This window comes from Gambusia affinis, linkage group LG17 (genome assembly GCF_019740435.1).
Source record: "Gambusia affinis linkage group LG17, SWU_Gaff_1.0, whole genome shotgun sequence".
NCBI lineage: Eukaryota > Metazoa > Chordata > Actinopteri > Cyprinodontiformes > Poeciliidae > Gambusia > Gambusia affinis.
The window spans coordinates 8,110,677-8,137,518 of record NC_057884.1 but is presented as its reverse complement, the minus strand read 5'-3'; the positions used below and the strand labels follow the sequence as shown (position 1 = coordinate 8,137,518).

The 26,842-nt window shown below is 39.5% G+C and overlaps 2 protein-coding genes and 4 non-coding genes across 8 annotated transcripts; 1 reads left to right on the top strand and 5 right to left on the bottom strand.

Annotated features, from left to right (window-relative positions):
- Positions 1-146: 146 nt before the first annotated feature.
- Positions 147-4,152, bottom strand: rpl7a (ribosomal protein L7a). Of its 2 annotated transcripts, XM_044143930.1 has the most exons (10): positions 4,042-4,152; positions 3,718-3,777; positions 3,451-3,601; positions 2,396-2,516; positions 2,033-2,182; positions 1,386-1,526; positions 1,020-1,099; positions 668-798; positions 366-435; positions 147-282 (listed from the first exon to the last, which is right to left on the bottom strand). In XM_044143930.1, exons 3-10 carry the CDS (start codon positions 3,451-3,453, stop codon positions 178-180), a joined length of 801 nt encoding a protein of 266 aa, XP_043999865.1. In that variant the 5' UTR covers positions 3,454-3,601; positions 3,718-3,777; positions 4,042-4,152; the 3' UTR covers positions 147-177. The 2 variants fall into 2 exon arrangements, with proteins under 2 accessions (XP_043999865.1, XP_043999864.1); XM_044143929.1 differs by lacking the exons at positions 3,451-3,601; positions 3,718-3,777; positions 4,042-4,152 and adding an exon at positions 3,195-3,233.
- LOC122819769 lies at positions 900-976 on the bottom strand. Its single transcript, XR_006368660.1, has one exon. It is a non-coding gene; the product is annotated as a small nucleolar RNA SNORD36 (small nucleolar RNA).
- On the bottom strand, positions 1,175-1,247 carry LOC122819770. The gene has a single exon (XR_006368661.1). It is a non-coding gene; the product is annotated as a small nucleolar RNA SNORD36 (small nucleolar RNA).
- LOC122819773 lies at positions 1,602-1,665 on the bottom strand. The gene has a single exon (XR_006368663.1). It is a non-coding gene; the product is annotated as a small nucleolar RNA SNORD24 (small nucleolar RNA).
- On the bottom strand, positions 2,257-2,329 carry LOC122819771. Its single transcript, XR_006368662.1, has one exon. It is a non-coding gene; the product is annotated as a small nucleolar RNA SNORD24 (small nucleolar RNA).
- Positions 4,153-4,798: 646 nt separating the features above from the next.
- On the top strand, positions 4,799-20,795 carry usp20 (ubiquitin specific peptidase 20). 2 transcript variants are annotated; one of them, XM_044143928.1, is made up of 25 exons: positions 4,799-5,096; positions 5,316-5,422; positions 5,580-5,633; positions 5,894-5,956; positions 6,191-6,331; positions 6,416-6,518; positions 6,677-6,746; positions 6,871-6,984; positions 7,065-7,143; positions 8,132-8,624; positions 8,713-8,868; positions 9,567-9,679; positions 10,700-10,872; positions 12,993-13,087; positions 13,181-13,214; positions 13,303-13,348; positions 13,445-13,625; positions 13,749-13,875; positions 13,984-14,153; positions 15,423-15,504; positions 15,841-15,949; positions 16,322-16,424; positions 16,518-16,586; positions 16,667-16,835; positions 17,388-20,795. In XM_044143928.1, the coding sequence occupies exons 2-24, from the start codon at positions 5,336-5,338 to the stop codon at positions 16,822-16,824; spliced, it is 2,820 nt and encodes a 939-aa protein (XP_043999863.1). In that variant the 5' UTR covers positions 4,799-5,096; positions 5,316-5,335; the 3' UTR covers positions 16,825-16,835; positions 17,388-20,795. The 2 variants fall into 2 exon arrangements, with proteins under 2 accessions (XP_043999863.1, XP_043999861.1); XM_044143926.1 differs by having other exon boundaries at positions 7,065-7,158.
- The last annotated feature ends 6,047 nt before the right edge of the window (positions 20,796-26,842 follow it).

Sequence of the window (26,842 nt, the reverse complement as noted above, 5' to 3'; positions counted from 1 at the left end):
CAACTTTCACAATCTTTTAGATGCTTCTTCAAACATGTAGAAAATATTTGGTAAAATCTTGAGGTTTGGTGCATATTTTCATTCTATAACAGCAATGACAGAAAAAGTGACACATTTAGACTGAATAAGAAACACAAAGTCACTTGTATTAGAACATACATTTTTATTCCAAACATTTTAACCAAGCTTGGTTGCCAGTTCCTTGGCCTTAGCCTTCTCCAGCTTAGTGAAGCGGGCTGTGGATTTGGGGCCCAGGATACCACCTCCCCAGTGACGACGGATCTGCAAAAACAATTTTAATCATTTAAAATAAGTTCTCTCTTAGGTGCATATTTATAAAACAAAAACCAGAAGTTACAGCTTACCTCCTCATATCTGTCATTGTAGTTGGTCTTGATGGCTTCCACAAGCTTAGCCAGGGCACCTTTATCCTCACTGAGAAAGATGGAAGCATGACTCAATATTGACATTTGAAAAGCAAAAACCATGTAGCACCACAGCTACTACAATTGCTAATCATGTTGGTACAAAATAAACTTAATGAATCATTTATCTACAATGTAAATAGGTGAAGCAATTTGAGGTGTTTTCATGAGAAGTGACAGTAAACTCATCCTAAACTCTAAAATAAAAACCTGAAAACTGTTTATTTCATGTTGACACTTACGGGTTAACCTGTGTGAATGCAAATGAAGTACACGTTTTCCTGTGCACCAGTCTTCCCAGTCTGGCCTTGCCCTTCACAATGCAATATGGGACACCCATCTTGCGGCAGAGAGCAGGAAGGAAGACCACAAGCTGGAAAACCAGGACAAATACAATTTGTTAAAAATCCACATATTTCAAGTTGGTGTTTAATCTGAGTACTTTATGGAAGGAGAACAATTCTTTAAATGGTCACTGCTCAGGGTTAAAAAGCTCGTATGTTTTGATCCACATAGAGGATTCAGGTGAAGAAATTCAAACATCATTGCCAGTGATCACCTTCATTGTTAACCCAAATTTTCTCAAAGTCTTACTTCAATTGGATCCACATCATGAGCGATGACGACCAGCTGAGCCTTCTTGTTCTCCACCAGTGAGGTAACGGTATTCACACCTGGAGAGAAAATGTAAAAGGAATTTAACTTCTGATATACCAGCACACAAAAGGGAAAAAAAATATTCTGTGGCCAATGCTCAGGGTTAAAAAGCTCAAAAAGCATCAAGATAAGTTTCAGGTGAAGAAATTCAAGTCATCACAGCATCATGGCCAAGTTGGATAAAGCTGAATATTGTGAAATTCCCAATATTTTCAAAAGATAAATCTTATTGTCTAGTTTAACATTTAGCATTATTTTAAAGAGTATAAATGCCTCTTTTTAAACAACTCTTGTACACCTCACCTGCACGGAGGACAGGAGGCCTCTTGGTGGGGGTGTCTCCCTTCCCGGCTGCCTTCTGCTCAGCACGGGCCAACAGCCTCTTCTTCTTCTCCTGCTTGGTCTCTGGTCTGTACTTGTGGGCCAGCTTAAACAGCTGGGTGGCTGGAGCAGGAAACAATACATTCAGTTAATAAAATAAGGCATAAACACCAGAAATTAGAAAGAGTTCCAGCTGAATGCATCAGTGATCTTGGTGGAAATGTCATCACAATCAGATAGCAAAGATTTCACATCATTTGCAAAGAAACAGTAGAGAATTACAAGCAAACACTAGAGATGCAACCACTGAAAGTTATACATAAAATGAGTGGAAGACAGGCCCAACAGTGAAGTATTAACGCCCACCATTATTTTTTTCTGAAAACATGTATGTACAGCCCGTTCAGAAAAGTACAAAAAGATGGTTAACAAATGGCTAGATTCATAAAAGATAATATTTAAAAAATTTAATGTTTTGATTCCTATAAAAAAAGAATGAACCAGGTCAAACATAAAACAAAACTGGAAATGTAAACGGGCACGAAAACCTCATCAATGCATCTCTACAGTATGGTTTCTTTGAGCTCCAAGTTTAGAAGAAGAACAAATCCAAATGTTTCTAATCTTACCCGTCTGGCGGTCCAGAGCCTGGGTGAACTGGTTGATTGCAGGGGGAACCTTCAGACGCTTGTATAGAATGGAGCGTTGCCTCTGCAGGCGAACATAACGAGGCCATTTCACAAAGCGTGTCAGGTCACGCTTTGGCTGAATATCCTGGCCTGTGGACAAGCAAACAAAAGGTTTTACTTCCAACAGTTCAGAAAATCATCTGCTTCGCCACCTATATCGAGCGTGCATCAGAGATCTTGGTGGGAGATTGTCATCATGGATGTTAAGATAGCAAATATTCTTTTACATCATCTGCACTATAAGTGTATCTATTAGCCCCAATGGGGAAAAAAAAAACAATTACAAAGAAGCTGAATACTCACCGATGCCAAAGTTCTTTGGCCTCTTTTCAAAGAGGGGGTTGACTACTTTCTTGGGCTCATGTTTTTTGGCCACAGAAGGGGCGGGTGCCACCTTCTTCCCCTTAGCCTTCTTTCCCTTAGGCTGGCAAGATGGGGAAAAAGAAAGAAGAAATGTTAGTTATAACTAACTCTAAAGCATCAAGTTTAGAAGTTTTATGAAATACAAGAAAAGAAGCCTCAGGTGTGCTAATCTGATTCAGCACAAATTAGGTTGTCAACTAGATTGTAGAGCCTGACTACAGAGTCTACACATTCAAGTGTGTTGGAGTAGGGAAAGCCTTCCCAAAACAAGAGTTTGACACTGCTACTTCAGAGAACTATAACACGTAGTGTTCAATTATATTTGAACACTGGAATACACGCAGTGCTCCAAAAGCAATTTAAAAAATGGATGAAATTGGTTCAACGCTCAAATTCATTTAAGGATAGGGAGCTAACCACATTGCCAAACGGCATCACTGCAGTTAAATACATTCATTAAATGATTCGTGGGCAACTTTACCAGCTTAAAATGTAAAAAAAATTGACAAATTCCTTAAATATGTTAAAGTTAAGGAATATATCCTGCAAACCTACATTACATTAGCACTATGGCCCATCATGCACCGCTAGCAATTGCTAGGTCGACGCTAAGGCCCCATTAGCCAACGCTATTAGCTTAATGTAACCGGAGACTGTCGACTTGGACAATATACAAGTTCATCAAAACTTTTACTGGTTTTAAGTAACAACTCCTATACTAAAATAAAAATAATAATACCGATTTCCCGTCTCCGTTTAGCATTAGCTTCTATTTGGCCAACACAGCACTGCTCATACCGGCTACTATCGAGACTTGAAACCTGTTTTAATCACAAAATGCACCATACAAACCTACAATATCCACACTGTATTAACAACAAGGCTTAAAAGACTTCAAAATAACATTTCGAAATATAATTAGAATCATATAGACAAGGATGCAAGCAGATACAGCAACTTAAGTATTCTCGCTGAAGAGCCAAACATGTACCTACCATGTCGGTTCAGGCAGAAAGGAAGACCGGAGGTTGTGGGTAGGGTAAAATACCGCGAGATTTCCAATCTGTACGTAGAAGCGGGTTTGAGTGGGGCTGATTTGGAGTCAGTTTCTTCTCTTGTGATTGGTTGCAAGTGGTTGCAATTGGACTAATGGGAAACATATCCAGAATCAGCTATCAGTGTTAAAATTGGTTTTCTTTATTTAAATGTGTTTTCATTCACAAATTAGAGCGAGCTTAATATTTTGATTGTCAGTCGCTCACCTGTTTCGCATCCTCAGTAGCCATACTATTGGTTTCTTAAACTACTCTTGTCAGATTTTCCTAGTAGAAGAAAACAAAGGAAAGTTAGACGAAAACAAGGATTTTGATTTGATATTCCTTTAGAGTTTGAACATCCAACAAAATGTGAAAGCTAAGCATATAGTTCCTTTCAAAATATTAGTAAATTTCAAAATATTACATCACATCATAATTTTGTTCCCTCATCAAAAACATGAAGTGTTGCTTTGATTCTGTCATGCATGTCTGAGAAATCATTTAGTCTCCTGTGGCAGCCATTTGGGATGCATAAACACTTGCTCTCACCAAGCGCTGCCTTTTCTACGCAGCTCCTTCTTAGAGCTGCAGTGTCCTCCAAGTACTGAGCAAAGTTCCTACGAATGTTGTTAAATACTGAATGGAGAAGTGTTGTCCTAAATGTTGATTTAACAATCTTAGATTTTGCAATTTAACGCCATGTAATTGGCCTGTGTTTCTTTAAGAAACTCCTACTACTCTTTATGTCACTCTGCTTTAACGTCATCACAACGATGTTTTTCATTATACTGTTTACAATCGAGAAGTAGTACATATGATGAGTTCAGCAGCTGCCATGGGAGTTTCAAGGATTCCTCAAACATTCATGAAAGAATCAAAGCAACTCTCCAGGTAGGTTTTTTTTTTTTTTTTTTTTTTTTTTTTTGCTCAATTAAAATAATATGTTGACACCATTGAAGCTCAGAAATGTCAATTTAACATAATAACCTCCTTTAATAGTTAAGTTTAAATTTTACTTAACTTTTACTTATCAGAAAGTCTCTTGGTCGGGGGAGAATTTTTTTTTAATCATTATTCAGGTTAGGAGGACCTTAATGTATGTCAGTCAATGCACAAGCAGGACCCATTTAAGCGACGTACAAAATCCCATAACTTCCGTAAATATATTACGAAGAATTATAATAACATACATTTTATGTATCTTTTTATGTGTCGTTTTCTTTTCTTTTCCTTTCTTTTGTCTTGTAAATAATAATAATTTTAATAAATCATTCATTTTTGGAGTTGAAAGGGTTCAGGCTTACCCGCTCTATCCCGACTGCTTGCTCCTACAGCCTGCGTCATGCCGTGCGGTGCCTCGGCTCTGCGGATGGTGAGGGAGGGGGGGCAGTTGGAGGATGGTGGGCCAGGGTACAGCGTCGCTCGATCGGCTCCTCTTCTAGCTAGCACACCGTCAGCTGCCTACACTCAAAACGAGGTGGGGTTTTTTTTTGTGCGGAGATGAGCTATAACCATCTTGACAGCGGCAGCTGCTTCTTTTCTGTTATTATGAGGCGTTAATAACAGCTGTCATCGCCGGAGAAGGAAGATCTTTCTCTTCTTTCGTGAGTAAACACCGGGGCCTGTCACTTTGCTGAGCTGTCAGCCCCTGCACATACGTTTAGGTTTCAACTTAGAATGTATTTTTTTAAAAATGTATTTACATTACATATGTTTGTGCTATCAGAGGCAGGGTTGGTGTGATGATGTCTGTGTTCCCAGTTAGCTGAGTTGCAGCTCTTAGAAAATATGTTTTTTGTTTCTTATACTGCCGTATGTGTTAGAATACGTCCTAGTGGAGACAATGAGTACAATGGCAGAGCCAGACGTTTGTCCTCACCTGGACTCAATAGGAGAGGTCACCAAAGAGGACCTTCTCCAGAAATCCAAGGTGAGTGTAAATTAATTTATTGGTGCAAGTCATTGACTGTGTGTATCATTGTGTCATAACTAACACACACCCCTTAACCCTCTTGTACAATAAGATCTGCAATATTTTGTTATTGCACTTCGTTGATTGGAACCCACTGTGTTGCTGTTTTTTGCAGGGAACTTGCCAGTCATGTGGAGCAGGAGGTCCCAACTTATGGGCCTGTCTACAGGTAATTTAATGAAAATGGGGCTGTGATCCTTGCATAACGCATGTGTGCTCCAACAGCAGCCAGTGTTGCACTTACTGTACATTATCTTGTATTGGGAAGGCAGGTGTTTGCTAAATAAATAATGATGGTGTGATGCATTAATGTAATTGAAAAGTGCTGCTGTTTTCTGGCATAGAAGCTGAAAGGTATAAGTAATTTTGTACTTTGTGTAGCAGTGGAACAAAACAAAAATAAAATCAGAATTCGTTTTTGTTTTTTAGAGTGACTGTTCATACGTTGGTTGTGGCGAGTCCTACGCCGATCACAGCACTCTGCATGCACAGGTAAGAACATCGGATGGAAAATCTATTTCTGAGAGGGGTTTTAATGTCTGTAGCACACATGCATTTAATATTTTTTTCTTCCGAGCCCCAAATATGCACTACTTTATGATTGGTCTAATCCATATAATCCAGCAAAAAAACATACAGAATTTAATTTTGTATTGTGTACAAATGTGAAATGTTAAATGGTTTCACAAGCCACTGAAGCATTTTGTTTCTGGTGTTTTTCTTTAGGCTAAAAAGCACAACCTGACAGTGAACCTAACAACCTTCAGGATCTGGTGTTACGTGTGTGAGCGGGAGGTGTTTTTGGATCAGAGGCCGGCGCTGGTCCCCCTTCCGGCTGCGTCCCACCACTGCAAAGCAGCAGAGCAGGTGCAAATTGTGGATAAAATACGAAATTACTTTGCTACCGCTTGATGCAAAAAGAAACTCATGCATTTATTTTTTTTTCCACAGGAAGCAGCTGCCCAGTCAGCAGGTCATCCTCTGAAAGCAGTACCGATTGCTGTTGCGGAAGAAGATGGCTCAGAATCAGAGGAGGACGAGCTTAAGCCGAGAGGTGCAAAAATTGTCTTTGCATCAACTTACTCATTTTAAACTTGTAAAAGTAAATATTGAAGGATAAAACAAACAAATGTGTGTGTGTGCGCGCGTGTTTACACGTGTGTTCATAGCTAAGTTAAATAAGTTCATGGGTCTTGCCCTTGTTGGCTTTAGGCTTGACAGGAATGAAGAATATTGGAAACTCCTGCTACATGAATGCTGCCCTGCAGGCGCTGTCCAACTGGTGGGTTTACTTCCACTTGCCCAATCATCAGGGATGAGCCTCGGTTGCTTTAGAATCTTGTTTTGTATTTCTTGAGTCAAAGCGGTCCTCCGGAATTTAACGTTGCATACTTTTTGTTCTCCAGCCCTCCGCTCACCCAGTTTTTCCTGGACTGCAGCGGCTTGGTCCGGACCGACAAGAAACCAGCTCTGTGTAAGAGCTACCAGAAACTCATCTCAGAGCTCTGGCACAAGAAACGGTACAAAGCCGCGTCCAACTTTCTAAACTTATTCGTTTTTGTTTATTTAAATGTTTCTCACATGCCTTCTGCACTATTAGGCCCAGTTATGTTGTTCCAACCAGCTTGTCCCACGGCATCAAACTGGTAAACCCCATGTTTCGAGGTTATGCTCAGCAGGTGAGCACGCAGCAAGTAATTGAACTTTGATTTCTATTCCAATGCAGTACTGCAACGCTGGTTTTTGTTAAGTCAAATGATTCTCAAACTCTGGATTTATGTGTTTTTATCAAAAGCTATCCTAGTTCACTTACAATGAACAATCCCAAGAAGGAAGATCGAGTTTAAAAAATATGTGTTGTATCTTTTAGTTTCAGTTAGCAATTTAACAGTTTTGGGCTTTCAAAAAGAATAGTTTTTAATAACCTGTTTTTTTAAGGAAATAATTTCTACCTTCTTCTTTCAGATGTATTTCCTGCAGCTTTAAATGCTGTACAGTTTCTGTCCTAAGAGTCCTGAATAAAACGTTTCTTGAAACATCTCCAGTACAGAGGTGTAGCTAGGCGACCTACAGACAATTAAATGCAATGTCGAGAGTATGATGTACTGATATTATCTCATTCAGAATAAACAGTAGAAAAAAATGAATTTCTAGGACAGATAAGGCCTTAAAAACTCTATTAGGCTACAAAAGCATTGTGTTCTTTTGATGCTCTTCAGCTGAAACTAGAAGGAACAGAGAAAAGACTGTTATTGTTGTATTACAGGAGTTTATGTATTACAATTTTCAGAGCAAATAACCTTAGTGAATGGAACCAGCTTTTTTACCCTGGAATCCCAGAGTTGAGCCTGCACTTATTTTACTAAGACAAGAAATCTTACTTATATTTGACCAAAAAGTCATTATTATTATTATTATTATTAATTTTTAACAAAGTGCATTTATTTCCAATTGTGTTTCATCAATATTTGTTTCATTATTAGTTTTTTTGTGGGTCTTTTTAATCCTTAATAGTTTCCAGAAGGAAGCAATTTCTAGAGAAAGGATGTCCATGTGTTTTTTTTCCAATGTTTTACAAAAGAGCCATTTTACATTTCTTCTCTGCAGAAACCCAGCTTCTGCTGAGGAATCCGCAGTCATCGTTTTAATATTCCCCTGTCTCTACAGGACACCCAGGAGTTCCTGCGCTGTCTGATGGACCAGTTGCACGAGGAGCTGAAGGAGCCGCTGACAGAGTGCAGCATGAGCGGCGAGGGGAGCGATGGGGACGAGAGGCGAGACGGAGACCGCTCCCCTTCCGAAGACGAGTTCCTGTCCTGCGACTCCGGCTCCAGCAGTGACCGGGGAGAGGGCGGGGGCCTCGGGGAGGGCGAGCTCCTCCTGCAGGACGAGTGCGATGGGTTTAGGTCCCCGTCTGCGGGAGTGGGTTCGGGGATGGTGATCTCGGAGAAGGAGAGGCTGAAGGAGAGGAGGGTGTCCGGCTCCCCCCTGCGGGGCGGCTCACAGGAGATGGACGAGGACGCAGACGTTGACACGGCGGCGGAGGACGGGGCTCCCGAGAGGGGGGAGGAAGAGCCGCCTGCGCCGATCGCAAACACTGACGTCCACGAGGACAACCAGACAACTACAGCAGGGCAAGTCCAGAGCAACAACGCCTCAGGTAGCAGCCAGGATTATAATATTTTATTATTCATGTTGAGTCATTCATTTATAAATAGTTACTTTTGGCCTCCGTGTTGCTGTTTAAGAGCCAGACAACGAAGCATCAATGACCCAGCCGCAGTCCACCCCCTGCAGTCCTGTCCGAACCCTGCAGGAGCTTCATCCCAAGCTGTCGTCCAGTCCGCCACGCTCCAGCCCGCTGCGCTCTGCAGGACCAGGACCGGCCTACTCCTTCAAGAAAGGTGAAAACAACTCGGAGATTTTAGAACTGAGGGCGTTTTTGTTGCGACATTTAATGGGTTTGATTTGGTGGGATATTTCACAGTAATGGTGTCCAAACCTTTTGCGCTGGCAGCCATAACTGGAAAATTTCAACTACTGTTAGGCCACAAAATTTATGAAATGAAAAATACAAAAATGTTTTCATTTCATAACTACTCAAGAATAAGCTTTTTTTTTCTTTTTTTTCTAAAAGCGTTTTATCATTAAAGATCCAAAACATAAAAAGGACTTTGGTCTGTAGCCACATTTTTTATACCATTCTTGATACTAGTTAGGGACAAAACAGAATCATTTCAGGGGCTACAAATGTTCCCGGGGCCGCACTTTGAACACCCCTGAAATCCTACATTCATTAAGCAAATGAAAACTGGGGACCATTTTCTGTTAAGACACCTGTCAACCAACAGCATGTACTAAAACAACATGGGTTAAACTGGTGAAAGTTTGCAATTTAATCATGTCTGAGCATCTACAGAAATTTTTCGTGCCCAATTAGTCAGCTAAATACATAAATAGTTTAGATGGGTTTTTTTTTTTTTTTTTACTTCTAGGTCTTTATTTTTGATTGGCACAAAGTACTGAGGACTGCTGTGTTTCAGGTTGCTTTCGCTGTGAAGCCTGTCCTTTAAATTAGTTGCTGCTATGGTTCTTTACGCAGCTCAGCTGCTGCTCACCTCCAGGAAGAAGAAGCAGTCTCACTATCGCAGCGTCATCTCAGACATCTTCGACGGCTCCATCCTCTCCCTGGTGCAGTGTCTGACCTGTGACAGGGTGAGAAGTGCAGCATTTCAACACCAGGGGGGGCTAATCACACATGTTCCAAATTTGTTCAAAAGTTAAAATGGTTCAAATAAGGTCTGTGTTTAATGGTTAGTGACATTCAGTGCCTTGCAGGATGATTCATGCTCCTAGAACTTGTCCAGTTTTTTATTTTTTCAGATTACAAGCAGAAGCTTTGATGTATTTTACTGGGATTTTATGTGACAGACTAACACAAAGTGGTGCATTAATTAATTCTGAAGTGGAAGGAAGATAATACACATTAAAATGTTTTTGTTTGTTTGTTTGTTTTACATGTAAAGTCTAAAAAGGGAGAGGTGGATTTTTGTGCAGGCCCCAGTCTAAGTCCTATGTAGAACCACCGTTTGCTGCAGCCGCGGCTCCTTTGTGCTACGTTTCCAGCAGCTTTACAAATCTGGAGTTAATTTTTTTTTGCCTCTTCTTGCAAAATGGTTCGATCTCAGTCAGACTGGATGAAATTAAATTCTGCATGTGAATATGCTTTGATCTAAGTTTCGTCCATTGTAGCTTTGGCTGTATGTTTAGAGCTGTTTTCCTGTTGGATCGTTATCCTGGGTTTCCTACTTTTTAAAATACTCCTGATGTTTGCTGTTGGTGTGTTGATTGATCATCTAATCCTGTTCATTCACTACTGTTCTCTAGCAAAAAATCCAAGGCCCTCATAGAAGACCTGGGTTGACAATTGATTGCATTGGATTTTATTCAGGAGTGTTTGGTTAAAGACGGGATGTACACAAATACACACCTTTTCCTCTATTTCACAACAAGGCATTAGCTGTACTAATAGGTCACATGCAATCCCAGCTAGATGCATAGAAGTCTGTGGTTGTTACTTTTATAAATCAGAAGAAGTTCTTGGATTGAGAATAAGTGATTCTTTACGATTTAATGCCGTTACGTGTAAGTGTGGGAATTTGAATGATTGCTTACATGCCAAGTCACTTTTATTTTAGAGTGCAGTGTAATGTGTCAGTGTCTGAATGGTTCCAGGTGTCCACCACAGTAGAGACCTTCCAGGACCTCTCGCTCCCCATCCCTGGGAAGGAGGACCTGGCCAAGCTCCACTCGTCCATCCACCAGAACCTGCCGGTAAAGACCGGCGTGTGTCCCGACACCTACGGCTCGCAGGGCTGGATCTCCTACATCATGGACTCCATACGCCGGTCAGCAAATCACACCGAGTCATTATTTAAGCGGGGTGGGTGGAGAGGGGGAAAATGGAAATGCTTTGGTCGGTGAAGGCACAGGATTTTAGTTTTGACTAGTTCAGATTCTTTATCTGGGTGAAGATTGGAGAAATTTGACCTGCGGGTGGTATTTTCTGCAGACTGTAGACAAGTCGCATCTTGACTCCTCATGCTCATTTCCATACTTGGCTATGGAAAAAGGTTTCCGAAAATCAGCCGTTGCAGATTCCAGGGGAATTAGCTCTGGCCGCTGCGTCAAAGGAAGATGCGATAATGGGGTTTTTGTAAGCAAAATGCTTGTGAGAGCACGCAGCTGGCAGTAGGCCGAAGCAGCGGCACAGGAAACAAAACCCAAAAGATGCTTAGTCAGCTTCTTTGGAATATGCACAATGAGATCGACCCACGGTGCCTTTATGCTGCCTCTGTCTGTCAGGTTCCATCATAGCAAGATCCTGCAGTTAGCGGTAATTGTTTTACACTTTGAGAGAAGATGTGGAGTGAAAATGGAAAAAGCTTTCAAGATTTGATAACCCACTGTGGGCGCTGACAGCGGGAGAGACGTTCATAAGGCCTGAAAGTGCTTTTGAGCGTGATAAACACTTATTAGCTTGTTTGTCACTTTGCTCTGGCAACATGACGTAAAATTAGAAGTGAGTGTCGCACAGCATTTATTTATAAAAACGATAAGGCGTTGCCTTTTATTCCACAACTATGTGCTTCTTTGTTTTGACCTGTAACCCAAAATAATTACAGGTATACAGTGAGGAGAGGAGGCTTACGGAAAGCTCTGCAGTATCCTGAAGCGATATGTGACCTGAGGCAGAGGAGGCGTTTTTCTTACAAAATGAAGGGAAACGTGTTTGGCAGAGGGAGGAGTAGGCGGCGTAGCATCAGAGGGAACCTGTCTTTGCAGAGCCATGTGCGTTACGTCACTGTTGTAAACGTGCAATTGAGAAATAGAAGCTTCTGGGAATCGCCCAGCTGGAGCCTCACCGGGGAAATCCAGGTGGATCTACAGCAAAGTGACAGAATTATTAAAGTGTATTTGTGAGCTTTGGTGTTTAGGTAGAAGTCGACTGGATTCCAGCACAGCTAGAAGTTTCAATTTGCTTCACAACTCAGATATTTGCACCTGCAGACTGTGACCCCGGATGGTTCAAACCCAGTTCAGAAATACACTTTATTATGTGTTTCCAGCGAGCTGCCTCCCACATGAAGGGTGCTTTATAGCTAAAATTGATTGCTTGATTGAACTAAAACAAAGTTTGATATAAAAGTACTAAAATTCAAAGTTGTTTGGAGAATTCCAGCGGAAGGAAAGTTGAATGATTATGGAGTTGAAGCTAGCAGGAAGACATTTCCATCATCTTTTATATGAGGCCGAAAGACGAATATCGATGAGCATTGAGTAAATTTAGATTTAGAACTTAAACGTTCTGACCTAAATCCAATTGAGAGTCTGTGACAAGACTTGAAGATTGCTGTTCCCAGTTGCTCTCCATGCAGTCTGTTGTAGCTTACTGGACAAACGGGCAAAAATGTCAGCAATAGAGATGTGCAAAGCTTTAGAAATAGCTCCAAAGGCTAGGAGCTGTAATTGCGTTAAATAGTGATTCCACAAACTATGTAGAGGCTTAGTAAGCTAGAAGGGATGAGTGCAAATGGACAGTGTTACCCTTTTCAGAGTTTTCTTTGTAAAATCATTTCAAAACCACGTGTCTTCACGTTGGTCTATCATCTGATACTATAAAACCTACGATAAAACTTATCAGAAATGAGTGTTTTTAGCATGAGAAAACATAAAAAGTTCTGTGGTTTGAATACTTTTCCAGTCAGTCAGTCAGTCAGTCAGTCAGTCAGTCAGTCAAATTTTATTTGTATAGCACATTTCAGTAGCAAGGCATTTCAAAGTGCTTTACATCAAATCAAACACAGAAACACAATGCAACATAGAATCAATAATCAAAACACGACAATAAGTCAAGTTCCATCAATAAATTTGTAATTGATTACGTTTCAAATACAATCCTAAACAGGTTGGTTTTTAGTCGAGTTTCCATCCATAAAAGGTTTTTTGGTGTTACTCCTTTGAATAGATTCGTGGTGTCCTGCATCCCCACCTGGTTTTGGGGTCCCATGGTAACACTCGAGGACTGCCTCGCTGCCTTCTTTGCTGCTGATGAGCTCAAAGGTAGTGAAATTAACTGCACTGATGTGTTATAGTGTTTAAATGTGAGTTAGACATTTTTGTCTGTGTTTTGTTGTATTTTTATTTTTTTTATAGGAGATAACATGTACAGCTGTGAGAGATGTAAAAAGTAAGTATATGCTTCAAGTTGAATCTTCCTCATTAGACTTTCAAATGCATTTACCTTTGTTTATTTTTTCTGTTTTGTTTTGCTGCAGATTGCGAAATGGTGTCAAATACTGCAAAGTGATGAAACTTCCAGAGGTGATGGGTCTTATTTATTTATTTTTTTGCTTTTGATAAGCGGTTTGGTCTTGAGTTGCATAAAGTTCACCTGTAAGTTTTGTGTTTATCTTGTAGATCCTTTGCATTCACCTGAAACGTTTCCGTCACGAAGTCATGTATTCGTTCAAGATCAGCAGCCACGTGTCCTTCCCCCTGGAGGGCCTCGACATGCAACCCTTCCTGGCCAAAGAGAGCCCGTCTCAAGTCACCACTTACGATCTGCTGTCAGTCATTTGCCACCACGGCACCGCAGGAAGTACGACAGAGCCTTGTTCCCCTTAGATAAGAGAAATCCAGGTTCGCTTTGATTTGAAAAGTGTTCTCGCGTCCTCTCATACTCTTTTTTTTTTTTTTTTTTTTTTTTTTTAAATTGGCGCAGGTGGGCATTATATAGCTTACTGCCAGAATGTGATCAACGGCCAGTGGTACGAGTTTGATGATCAGTATGTGACAGAGGTCCATGAGACGGTGGTGCAGAACGCAGAGGCCTATGTGCTGTTTTATCGGTGGGTTCAAGGTTGATTTTACACCAACTGTCTTTTTTTTTTTTTTTTTTTTTTTTTAAAAACAACATTTTTAACAACTGTCTGGGTTTTTTTTTTGGCTTAACGCAGGAAAAGCAGCGAGGAGTCGGTGCGAGAGAGGCAGAAAGTGGTGGCTCTGGCCAACATGAAGGAGCCCAGCCTGCTGCAGTTCTACATCTCCAGAGAATGGCTGAACAAGTTCAACACCTTTGCTGAGCCCGGCCCCATCAGCAACCACACCTTTCTTTGTCAGCACGGAGGTGTGTGACCATTGTGTTTTCTCCTTTCTGAGGTCAGAATGGCGTACCCTACAGCAAAGAGAGTATACTCAAAGGTTTCTTTAAGAAGGGTTTCATGTGGAGGTCAGAGATTTCCACAGTTTTGGTGCACTGCTTGCAGAAACGATTGCATGAAGCGAGACTGTAGAGGATGACTTAGACGTTTCAGATGAGAACTTTTAGGGAAGTGGATAAAAAAAGAACAACTCTCATTTGGCTAATTCAACAAAAATTATGAAGGTCTTGGACACTCTGGAGAGACTGTTACCCGGCTGGGCTGGGAACGCCTTGGGATTCCCCCGGAAGAGCTGGAACAAGTGGCTGGAAAGAGGGAAGTCTGGGCCTCCCTTCTTAAGCTGCTACCCCCGCAACCTGACCCCGGATAAGCGGAAGAAAATGGATGAATGGATGGATGAAATATTTTCAAGCACTGTTACCCAAAAACATGAACAGAGCAACAGTTTTCAGATTATTTTGGTGCTGCTATTAAAAGGAAATCGCTAAATTAACTTCTAATATTTAGGTTCTTCAACTCGCTAATGCTCCTTCTTTACAGGTTTATCACATAATGAGGCACCATTTTACTACTATAAAAAAATGATTTTATGTGCTATTGATCATAGAGCTTTACTGTCTTGACTAAAAAATGATCAGGAAGTGGGGTGGCAAGCCACTTAAATCTAAATGTACCCAAATTACCCAGCAATAATATTAACATTTTTAATAATAGAGATAAAAAATCGACTATATTATGGTATTATTTTACACCAAAATGATACAGTTGACCAAGTTAACAAGTAAACATAAGCAGAGCCAGCTTGTAACCTTTGATAAAACATTTGTCAATTTAAAGAAGAAAATGCATAGAAAATGTAGGACTTGCGCAACTCAAACGCTTCATTTTTTTGTGTAATATGTAAAAATCAAAATCAAAAAGAACATTTGTGGTCTACAGTAAAAAAAGTATTTTCTGGCCTTTAGTAGATAACCAAACTTTCAGCTTGGGGACTGACAGCACACAGTGTTCCAGGGAACTCACTAATTATTCACAACATGCACATTAAACATCCTTGAAGTTCTGAGAAGTCCAACAAGTCCCAATTAGTATTGCATGCATTACATTATAAAAAGAAGCCATGGGACTCTTCTACAACTGCATGGAAATTACTTCTTTTTTTTTTTTTTTTTTTAATTTCTGATTTACTTTTTCCCTTTTCTGCAGCCTTTTTGAACGGTTTCCTCTCTTCGCAGGGATCCCGCCTAATAAGTACCAGTACATTGATGATCTGGTAGTGATAGTTCCTCAGAATGTGTGGGAATATCTTTACAACAGGTAAACAATAATAATTATTAATCAATTTCACTCAAGGACTCAGACTAAAGTGAATTCTAATCCAGATGGAGCCCCTTTACTGCCTTCTGAGGTAGTATAGCGAAACAGTCAGGATTAGTAATCAAAAGTTCCTTGACACTCTGATAAACTTAAAGTAGAGTGTAAATTAAATCCAGCTTCACCTATTTTTTGTAGTGTGTGATTTTGCTGATTGTATGTATTTTATTTTATTTTATTTTTTTACATTAGATTAATTAAACTTTGTTTGATAGAGATCAGTGATCATCCTTACCTCTCCACTAACCTTTCACTGCGTATTTGCGTCACTGTGTTCAGTTTCGGAGGCGGCCCTGCAGTCAACCACCTGTACATGTGCGCCATCTGCCAGGTGGAGATCGAAGCTCTGGCCAAGCGCAGGAAAACCGAAATAGACACTTTCATTAAGGTTAACTCTGCTTTTCTGAACGGCTTCATCTTTTTTTTCTTTCTTTTTTTTTATGTTATTGTTAGGGCTGAACGATTAATCGTGACGGAAGGATTATTGACATAATCATCAACTAATTTAGTAATCAATTAATCGCTGACTCAGTCGGGATTAAGCCAAAACTGTGCTGTCCAAACTGGTTAACCCAATAGATTTATTTCTAATATCTTATTAAAAAAAGCTTAAATGAAAAACCAGCAAAATGTGGCTATTATTTTTTAAGTTGTCGGAATAATAGCTATAGCTAATGAAATCATTAATTTCAGGCCTAATTATTATTAATCCTACTTGCTACATTTGGTGACTTTTCCATAATTTCTGTTTTGCCTGTAGCTGAACAAGGAGTTCCAGGCTGAGGAGGCTCCGTCAGTGATCCTGTGCATCAGCATGCAGTGGTTCAGAGAGTGGGAGAACTTTGTGAAGGGCAAAGACAACGGTACAAACCACTCACATACACATGTACAGTTATGGATGCTGCTTACTTAAAAAACAAACAAACAAAAAAACTGCATATTGCTTGTTTCGTCAGAGCCACCTGGTCCCATTGACAACAGTAAAATTGGTGTTATGAAAGGAGGACACATACAGCTGAAGCAAGGTAAACGTTTCTTCGCTAACTAAGATGTAAAGCCTGAAACAGGACACAGAGATGATTTTTTTTTTTCTTCCCCATCTCAGGTGCAGATTATGGACAGATCTCCGAGGAGACATGGCAGTATTTGTTGGGGATATACGGCGGGGGTCCTGAGATCGCGGTGAGACAAACGGTGGTCCCAGCCGACCCCGACAGCCTTCATGGAGAAAGGAAGATTGAAGCAGAGACGAGAGCGCTTTGAGAGTCACGCAGGTGAGAATCCGGCTTTATAAATTCTACTATATTCTCTAAGTATTTCTACTTGCCGCACTAGTTTAACTTCGCTTGAACGTTATCCTCAGTATGTAACACTAGAAAATGACCCCAGTTACGTTGTGTTCCCTAACAAAATGAGTCCCTGAACAGAAAATTATGTTCAGGGAGGCTCTTATCTAATCTGAATGGTCTTCAGCTGCTTTGCAAAGATCAGTAGATGTGCAGAGCTGATGCTAGATACATACTCCAAGAGGCTGTAAAAAGGCTGAATGTGAATATAGAAGCAATATTTTATTTTTGATTGAAAAAAATTGTAAACCATTCATCGCATTGCTTTGACTTCACTGTTATGCGTTCCTTTTTGGTGGGCTAACGTCCTCCAAAAATACACAGATATTTGTGTTTGTTGCTTGACAAAAAAAATGAAATAAATTCAAGGGATATCAATACTTTTCAAAGGGTGTAAAATTAAGCTTGGACTCCCTTTGTTTTTTTTTTGTTTTTTTTGTTTTTTCAAACTTGTTTTTCCCATTTTTTTTTTCCTTACAGGTCTGATGATATCTTTCCACTTCTGCCCTCACATGAAGTTGAGGAATTTGCACGTTGGCAAAGACGCATTACGAGCACTTTGTAAATGTAGCGACGTCTTATTTTGAAGCTGCAAGGGGTCGAAGCCTGACCTAAACATCACCGATTTTATTCATCGGACAGCTCTGAAGCTCTGTGTTTGTGTCACACCTCTGCAGCTGTTTTCGGTAGCCGTAGGCGCCTCTGTGGCCGCTGTAGTGTCTAGACGTCATGTGCTGCTTCTAACCCGGCCGTGGCAGGCGAACGGCACCTGGCGTCACAAGCCAGAACGGTGCAGTGAACGTTGCCAATACCTGGGAGGAGGGCTCCTCTTTCACACTCGAAGCAATTAAGATGCATTACCAAGCTTTCCGTTGTTTAGCTGTTTACTTGTTACATAGCAACAAGCAGACAGAAGCGACAGGTCTCAAGTGAATGAAACGTCTGCACCTCCAACGTCAGCGTGCGCCTAGCCCTCAGGAATGGAAACCTTTTCCTTTCTGTTTGTTTTTTTTTTTTTTTTTTTTGTTGGTGTTTTTGGGGCCATGGGAATGGCCGGAGCAGGTTTGTTTATAACTGCAAAACATGCATGTGTGGGTTGTGCACAATCACTTCTGGGCTCAAACTGCATGCAGCTGTGAGTTATTACTGACTGAGAGGCTCAGTTGTTTTGCTTAAACGATCCGTTTACATGCTCAGAAATACTCACAAGAAGACCTTGCTTTTATATAGTCAGTGTAAGCTCTGTCAGCAAACAGCCATAGGCATGTATAGATGTGAATGTTAACATTTCATTAGTCAAAGTAGATAAGCAGGAGGGATGCATACGTATCTGACGTGGTAAAGAGAATCTTGTGCAATATATTTGTGATTTAACAAGATCAGTGTAAACATCTTCAGACTTTATCAAATGCTACTTGAGATGCATTTAGTTAAAAATAATCATATATACTAAGCAAAACAGAATATAGAGATAAATGTCATTTAGATAAAACGGGTTACTGCTGTCAAACGTTTGATGAATTTTTTTTTTTAATCTGTAATTTCTTATCCTTGCTTGGCAGGAGTTTGAAGATTCCATATCTATCACACTATGTTGATGTTTTCTCCCAGGAAGAATTTGTTTCTCATCACTTTTGAGATTTGAAATATGAAGTCATACATGTTTAGAATATAATACAAATTTTATTACAAACTTAGCCACAAAACATAAAATACAAATTTAAGCTGTTCACATGTTAGGGAAGACACATTCATAAAAGTTTCCCAAAATTTAGGGGACGGGAGCATGAAGCCACAAGTGCTGAATCTTATCAAAACCTTTCCTGCACAACTAACTGTTGCATATGTTTCTGTCTCCCCCACCTTTCGTTTTCATAAGAATATGTATTTCTTGCTAAACACACACAACTGGAGTCATTGTTAGTGTTTATTCATCATACTCCATACACAGTCATATTCTTTTAGCTAAAACATTTTTGCGTCAGTGATTCATTTTGGCTTATCCAAAACCATGAGAGTGCAATGAGTCGAGTCACATTCACTACAGAAAACATTGTGGTTTGAACAAATGGGGGGGGGAATTTTGGGGTCAAATGTAAAGTTCTCTCCACTTGGTGTGTTGTTTTCACAAAGCATTTTGTGACACAATCATCTATACTCGATTTGTTTATTTTTATTGCAACTATGAAACATCTCATGTCTCATATTTACTCTTCCATTTTTTAAATTTTAAGAGTACAGTTTTATGTGGTGTGTGATGTTTGAATTCTTAGCAATCACCCAGAGCTGATAAATGGCTGCCTGTTGTTAATTCCCTAAGTCTGAAGAAAAATTGGTTATATTGTAAAACAGAAATGACAACAGCTAGTATGACTAAGCTATGCTAGTTACTTTAAGACGCTGCAGTTAGCTTAGCAGTTTTTTTTAGTTAGCTAGCACCCTGTAACAAACCTTTAGTAGTTCTAAAGGTCTCTAAATAAAATTTTAAACCTTTTGCCTATTTTATTTTAAAAAGAAGTTGTATGCAAACTCGGTAAATAAAAAAAAGAGTACATGCTTTGCTTAGCTAGGCATACTAACATTCCAGACTTTTGGCAGCAGTTTCAAAATGGAGTTGCTTTTTGGTTACAGTCTTCAAAATAATAATAATAAAAAAACTTCAGACTTCTGTAGCAGGGTTGACTTCTTGGATACAATCTGATAAATACTCTGCAGGCATTTAGACGTGTTAATACAAGAGAGTTCACCTAGCTGACTCTTCAGACAAGGCATTGAGATACAAGCATAATTTACTGTCATAAAAATCAATTTATTGTACATACAATGTTTTCCATATACAGCTTGTAGATATATTTGAATGTGAGCAGCGCAGATGTAACTCCTAATAATTAAGACTAAAAGATCACTTAGAATAAATAAGGAAAATTGGATTTATTCACTTTTAGTTTAATTTTTTTAAGTGCATTTTATGATTCCGACCAGTTTTTAAAATTTAGTTTGAAGGTGTGTTCTATTTGAATTTGCAAGTTTCACTTTCTACAAAGATTTTATTTGTAAAATGCTTTCCCACAACAAAAAGTGTTTCCTCTCCTGTTTTCTGACCCTTTGTTCACGGATGTTTTCCATGGATAGCAGCCCAAAATATCTTTAGAGAAAAAAAAATAGAGCTTGGGACCATGACCAAAAGGTAAATAGGTTTTTATAGAAATGCTTTTCATTTCACCGGTGGCTTATGAAATATAGAACTTTACTATGTGTATTTAAAATTTTAGCTCACAGTAAGCCATGTCTCTGTTTTGTTGTTAAATTATGAATCAGTTTTCAAAGAATAAGAATGTCTCTAACGTTGTCTATTTTGTTTATTGAACTAGTTTCTCTTTTCATACAGTTCCAGATTTTATGTACAGGAGATGTTAATATTGTGGCAATATGTTTTCTATAGGTGTGGGGAAGAATGTGCAATTAAACAAATGAAAAACAACTGCAGTGCAATCTTAGCGGTATCGTAGAGATGCTAGGACGGATAAATGACACCAGTAGCTTGAACAGCTGAGAGTTCAAACAGCCAGCCGGTGTAACTTGTTATAATGCAGTGTTAGGGAATTTGTTGTGGTAGTTATTACATTAACCCCACCCTGTAAGTGCATCCACTCATGTTACGGCACGTATATGCGTGTAAGACTTCAATCTACTGGAAAAATCAAGCATTACTGTGGTTGGAAAGTATTCATAGGTGTCACGCACACAGCAGGATTTCACGAGGTCATGTTTCCTAGTCGTGGTAATGGCTATTGTGATCCTACCACAATCAAAAGGGATGTTTAAATGTCTGTATCACTGATGTAATTACTGTGACTGGTTTAATGATTAAAATTTCCTGCTTTTGGATTGGATTTTTTTTTTTTTTGTTAGGCAGACGGGGTTAAATGTAAAACACGTGCTGTCAAGTTGCTGTTGGGTAAACATTTTAAAGATCAATGTGTCATTTAATGTGAGTGGTGACTCGGCTACTTTTTGCCCTGTAGTCAAAACCGAAGGGGAGAGTCGGGCGTCACAGCACACTGACCACCCAAGACAAAATCAGAGGGTGCAACTTCAAAAACTCCAATATGAGTTCATAAGGCATGTATTTATTTAGCAATTTCTACAGTCAGAAGGAGGAAATCTGGAGAAATGTTTTCTGAAAGCAGCAGCTTAGAGGCTAGCACACTACCCATGGTTTAAAAGCACTTTGTGGTCAGTGTCTTATGAACACTTGTAACAAAAATTGTACTTCAAAAATGTAAAATCCTGCTTACTTTCTGACTACCATTGTTAGTCACAGAATGCTTGATATTTGAAGCATTATGCCGGTAGCATCTTATGTTATGCTAACGGCATCACATCTGTAACAATGCTTGAACTTCAGGAGTTTGTCTCCAATTTTGTTTCCTCACAACATCATGTTTGGTTTTAAATTATTACTTGAAGCTAAAGCGAATGTCCATGTGGTGAACGGAAAGGAAATCAAACAAATGAGATGAAATACCTTGTCCTGTTCATACCTGCTGAAACCAAGATTTCAAATCTTTCATGATCTGTTTTCTTTTTCAAACCATAGAGAGCTCTACTGTCCCATACTGTGTCGTGTTTTTCAATCTCTCTGTTTTTAACTCCTCACATTGATCCAGTGTCTTTGAAGAATTTGAGATTTAAGGAATCTGTGTTGGAACAAAGGTTCTCTATAAATTTAGCCTATGAAAAAAAAAAGAAAAAATCTATACAGTAACTTGTCTGCTGCAAAATTCTGACTGGCACAGAATATGCCCAGGTTAATTTTAGAAACACAGCAGCCGTTAAGTGAGGGGTTGTGATGTCATCTCGAGCCCCATGCGTATGCCGAGCTGCATCGAGCTCAGACAGGGACAGACTGAAGAGCAAACACGCCGGGCTGAAGAGCTGATTCTGCACTGATGACACAATCGGCGCATCTTCAGGTAAGATCCAGTTTTTGAAAACTGATTTTTAGGCGCTGTGTTCATACATGCACACACACGCACACACACACACACACGCACACACACCACTGCAGCTTCATGTCACCACATCTCTTGCATGTGTCTTGATGTGTCTGACCAAGAATGCAGTCATAGCTTTGTCAGCATTTAAAAATTAATGACTGACATGGATCCCAATAATGCTGGGATTCCATGTATGACTCAGCAGACATATTCATGAATAATTCCACGTCCAGCATTGTAAACAGTGCCAGTTCAGGACAGCAGAGGAGGCACTTCCCTCCGTCCGTTCACTGAGACAGGATGGGTGTGGCATGATGCAGCCCACCTTTGTCCTCTTTGTCCTCAGGGGGATTTTAGATCCTACCTGGGACAGAATCTTTGCTTTTGTCAGAGTCGGACATTAACTGAGGTCTCTCCGTAGGAATATTTGCTCCATAAGAAGAAAAGAACAACAAACTCACAGCCACAGCATTTTATTTGTTTTGAAAATGAATGTTATCTTTAAGCTACTTTTACAATAAGACTAATATGGGGATCATTTTCTTTTGGATGTTAGGAAAAAAAGCAGGATTTTGGCTTAGTTCACGCACACATTTTCAATATTTCTGATTATGAACACAAGAGTTATTATGCCATCTTTATTCAGTGCCTTTCCTTTTCTTAGGTGCACCCCTACCCACTGCAATACTGCATTTATTTTAGGAAATTGATCAAGTCAAAAACTGTTTTAACTACCAAGTTTCACAATGCGCTAAGAGTTTTTATTACTTAAATCTCTAAACATGGCTATTCAGTTCATGTTTCTTGAACTGCAGAGTTCAAGAAACCTTATTTTATGCCTGTGCACACTTCTGTAGGTTAGTTATGCTTTCTTAAAAATGTTGAGTGGGAAAAGGAGGGTACAACAGAGGTTTAAGTATATAGATCGGGTCAGACGTTTACATACACTCATCATAATGATTAATATTGGTAAATGTTAGTCAGCTAATTATATGAGCAGCTGTTTTTCCAGGGAGGACTCATTTTACAGCAAAACTGGTGACAAACTGGTGAGCATGGTGATGGTAGCATCATGCTCTGGATTGTTTTTCACTGCCAGTAGTGTTTGTGTATTGCAGAAAGTGAAAAAAAATAAATAAATGGAAGACTACCTCTTAAATCTTCATTTAAACTTCAAACACGAGATTTGAAACTATTGACAATCATTCAAACTACACATCAAATAGGCTGCAATAAAACCCACTTACCTTTTCTACCAAATCCACATGTTGCAAGATAATGTAATGCATGATCATTCCATCCTGACAAAAAGAACAGTGAAACAAAAGTCTTATGTCATTTGTGCTTACTTTGCCGTCTACTGTGTCCAGAGCTGCTGCTTCCTGACCTGACTTCTGTTTCCTTTTCCTCAGGCATCTGTTTTAACTTTGCTGACAGGCTTCTTCCATCAAGCAGAGGAGACTGACGAACACCAGACAGGAAACAATTCATACATGAAGCCTCCATTATGATCTGAAAGTCTGGTGGTTTTGAGAACAGAGAAACGGAGCGACACAACAGCAGCGCTTCATTTCTTTTAAAGCGAAAAGCGATTTTCTTGGACGGCTGGTGCTTGGTTCCTCTTTACCTCCTGGAGCTATTTTCTCTTTCTATCTCTCTCTTTTTTCTGCAAAAATGTTCTGTGTAAATATTTGCAGGCCATGTTTGGGAGCTGTGAGAGACAGAGGACACCAGGCAAGTTTAAGCTGTGACCTTTTGGTTTGATGGTGAAGGGCCAGCGTTTTGATTTCTGTCAGCAGATAAGTCAAGTCGACGCTGCTGTGCTTATCTGAAACTTTGCGGTGGACCTTCATTTTTCTCCTCCGCAGGTTATTTCCTGCCTTTAAAAGAGAGACAAACACTTATGGCACTGCAAGTAAAATGAGTTAGCTTCCCTTTCACATATTTATCTTAAAAGTGTGTTTTAACTCTAAACAAGCATGAACGTGAAGACTTAAGATATTTATAGTCAAAACCTTTTTTTTTATACCAATTGGGTATTTTGTAATATTATGTAATAAATGTGTCAAAATAATACATTTTGTTTACATTTTAGGATTTAAGATGACATTGTCTTAAATTAAACGTAAGCTAAATAGCTGATGCACATGTCTCTTATGAGTGACTCAAAAGTCCCATCAACTCTGTAATATTCCTTCCTGCCATTCATGTCACTTCCTGACCCTGGCTGACTCTGTAATGTGACCTGTGTTAGTTGTACACCTGCATCATCTGTTTACACACGCCATGGGCTGCGTCGTGTGTTCCCAGTTGGTCGATATGTGGACTGTGAGGGCATGGGGGACGGGCCGCAGGGCCGTGGACCTCACCTCCTGCCCCCGGATGCTCAACGGAGGCTACCACCGAGTGACCGGCCTCCACTACATGTCGTCCTTCTCGGACGCCGAGGACTGCTGCGACGACAGCAGCTCGGCAAGCTCGCTCACGCTGGACCGGCAGCTTCAGGGAGCTGATGGTTGAGGTTCCTCCAGGAGTTCAATGTCATGATCTGAAATGTAGTGTGTTTATAGTGAAAACGAAGGAAGATGTTTTTATTTATTTAATTTTTTTTCTTAATTTGCGACATCTTCATCAATTAAATTCAAATATTTTACTTTAACTTTAGTCAAATGAATTAACATTAGCGGTTTGGAGTCAAATGTAATCTGTTAAGGGAGCAAGTAGCCTCTCCAACCTTGATGAACCGGAGCTCATCGTGAATGATGAAGCATTAAAATACTAGCAGAAAGATGCAAATTGCTGCTCAGCAACTATCAGGAGGGCTGAGCTGCTAACAAATGGATATTGAGAAGAGAATCCATAATTTTCTACGTGCCATCTTTTATTAAAACATGAATAAAAACATTTTGTTTTTCCAAACTTTAAACCCCTTTGTATCTATTTTTTTGTTGGCTGTCTCATCTACTTCTTAAAAAAATGCAAATCTGACAAGAGCAAGCTTATTGATGCACATGTACTGCGTGCATACCACTAACAGCAAGCTGATAAAATGCTGTCTCGTGCACCAAGCATTGCACAAAGTTATACTTTAAAGAACCAATGATGTCTTTAGTATTGAGTGCATTTGCTACTTTCATGGGAAAACAAACAATACTTTCTGTTTCCAGAACTGAGTTTTCCTTGGCTCTTGGAAAACTTCTTGAATTATTCTTCAGATGCTTGTCAGGATTCTTATGAGGATTTTGTTGCAGGTGTTTGGTGAAAAAAAATGTGCTGTCCATCGTTGGATTAGGACTTCATTCACCGGAAGATTTAGAGCTACAGTTATATTTTTGCTGCAGCAAAACCTTTTTTTCACACACACACACACATATATATATATATATATATATATATATATATATAGATCTATATATATATATATATATATATATATATAGATCTATATATACATATAGATCTCTCTCTCTCTATCTATCTATCTATCTATCTATCTATCTATCTATCTATCTATCTATCTATCTATATATATATCTATATATATCTATATATATATATATATATATATATATATATATATATATATATATATATATATATATATATATATATATATATATATATATATATATATACACACACACATATCCCACTTACACTCACTGCAGAACACTTCACTGGGGAGGAGAAGGAAACAAAACAAAATTTTGAAGATTGTCTTAATTGTGCTGAAGAAGAATATTTGAAAGTGATGGGAAAATCCTGGCAGAATATCCTGTTTTCTGGTCAAATGAGGTCAAACCTGAACACGCTGTGGTGTCGTTGCACAGGTCGTGTTTGGAGGAAGAACAGCGCTGCACCACCATGCCAATACCGGTGGAAACGTGGTGATGTGGGCTTTCTTACAGCTGCCAGGCACCATACTGACTGAGGGAAGGTCATGAGCACACCTTGTGTGTGAATAGTTTTTCCATACAGGAGACATACTGACGTCATGCCCCAAAAAATACTTTTTCACAAACTCTGCAATAAACTTCTGGTATGTTCATTGCTAATTCCCTGACTCATTGCATTTTACTCACTTCATTTGTGGACTACTTTGTTTTTACTTGGTTGTCCCACATCTACTTCTTTTGCACTCAAAGAAGTATTTAAACTGTGAAGAGCAAAGTTGTCAGGAAAATGTTACTTGCAAGGAAGAAAAACAAAAATCTAAGTGAAACTGAACTTGTTTGTGTTTCTGTACTAGCCATAGTGTACCACAGTTGCACAGCTGATTTTTGCTGAAAGTCTGAAATTCTCAAGACCCGTATATCTTCTAAAGGTTTGGTATTCTAAGTCATTTATCTATTGATTGTTTCCATGTTTCAACTGTTATAGCTGACAAGTGTTGAAGACAGAGTTGAGTGCTCTGTAGTTCTCAGTTTTGAGGTTGCTAGAGCAGGTGTCGCTTTCTTAAAAGAGTGCAGCTGAACTATCAGAAATAAAACTTCAGTATGCATAAATGTAATAGTCATGTGCATGCAAGACTGTTTACATAACACAGTGAACTCCACACAGATGATGTCAGAATGCAGAAAACAGTAGCTTTGGCCACCGGAAGCCCCCTGCTCTTGAATCATGACTTCAGTGGAAAATTTAATCTCTATCTTTTCCAACCAACCTTGTAGCCCATATTTTGCCAGCAGCCTCGCGCATGAAGTCATATTTGGAATATGATCTTCACCGTGTGCAGAAATGAAGACGTGTTGACTCCTGATCTTGGACCGTGTGTCAGAATTTGTAAGGAGCACGTTCTCCCACACATATAATTCACTGTGTGTAATTTAGAAATGATTAAATGGATAAAGTCTCTTGTGTTTTGGCTAGCTGCTGAGGCAGACACATTCTCAACTTACTGATTTCAGGGAAACTTTCGAAAATGAACAAAAACAA

Bases quoted from the DNA above. Each gene is read 5' to 3' on its own strand.
- rpl7a (XM_044143929.1), bottom strand. From the start codon at position 3,218: ATGCTAAACGGAGACGGGAAATCG. The intron at 1,527-2,032 runs GTAAGATTAGAA...TTCCTGCTCCAG, and splicing joins GGCTCTGGACCGCCAGACGG to CCACCCAGCTGTTTAAGCTG. The intron at 799-1,019 runs GTAAGACTTTGA...CTGGTTTTCCAG, and splicing joins ATGATGTGGATCCAATTGAA to CTTGTGGTCTTCCTTCCTGC.
- usp20 (XM_044143926.1), top strand. From the start codon at position 5,336: ATGAGTACAATGGCAGAGCCAGACGTTTGTCCTCACCTGGACTCAATA. The intron at 15,505-15,840 runs GTAAACAATAAT...CACTGTGTTCAG, and splicing joins TGGGAATATCTTTACAACAG to TTTCGGAGGCGGCCCTGCAG. The intron at 16,425-16,517 runs GTACAAACCACT...TTGTTTCGTCAG, and splicing joins TGTGAAGGGCAAAGACAACG to AGCCACCTGGTCCCATTGAC.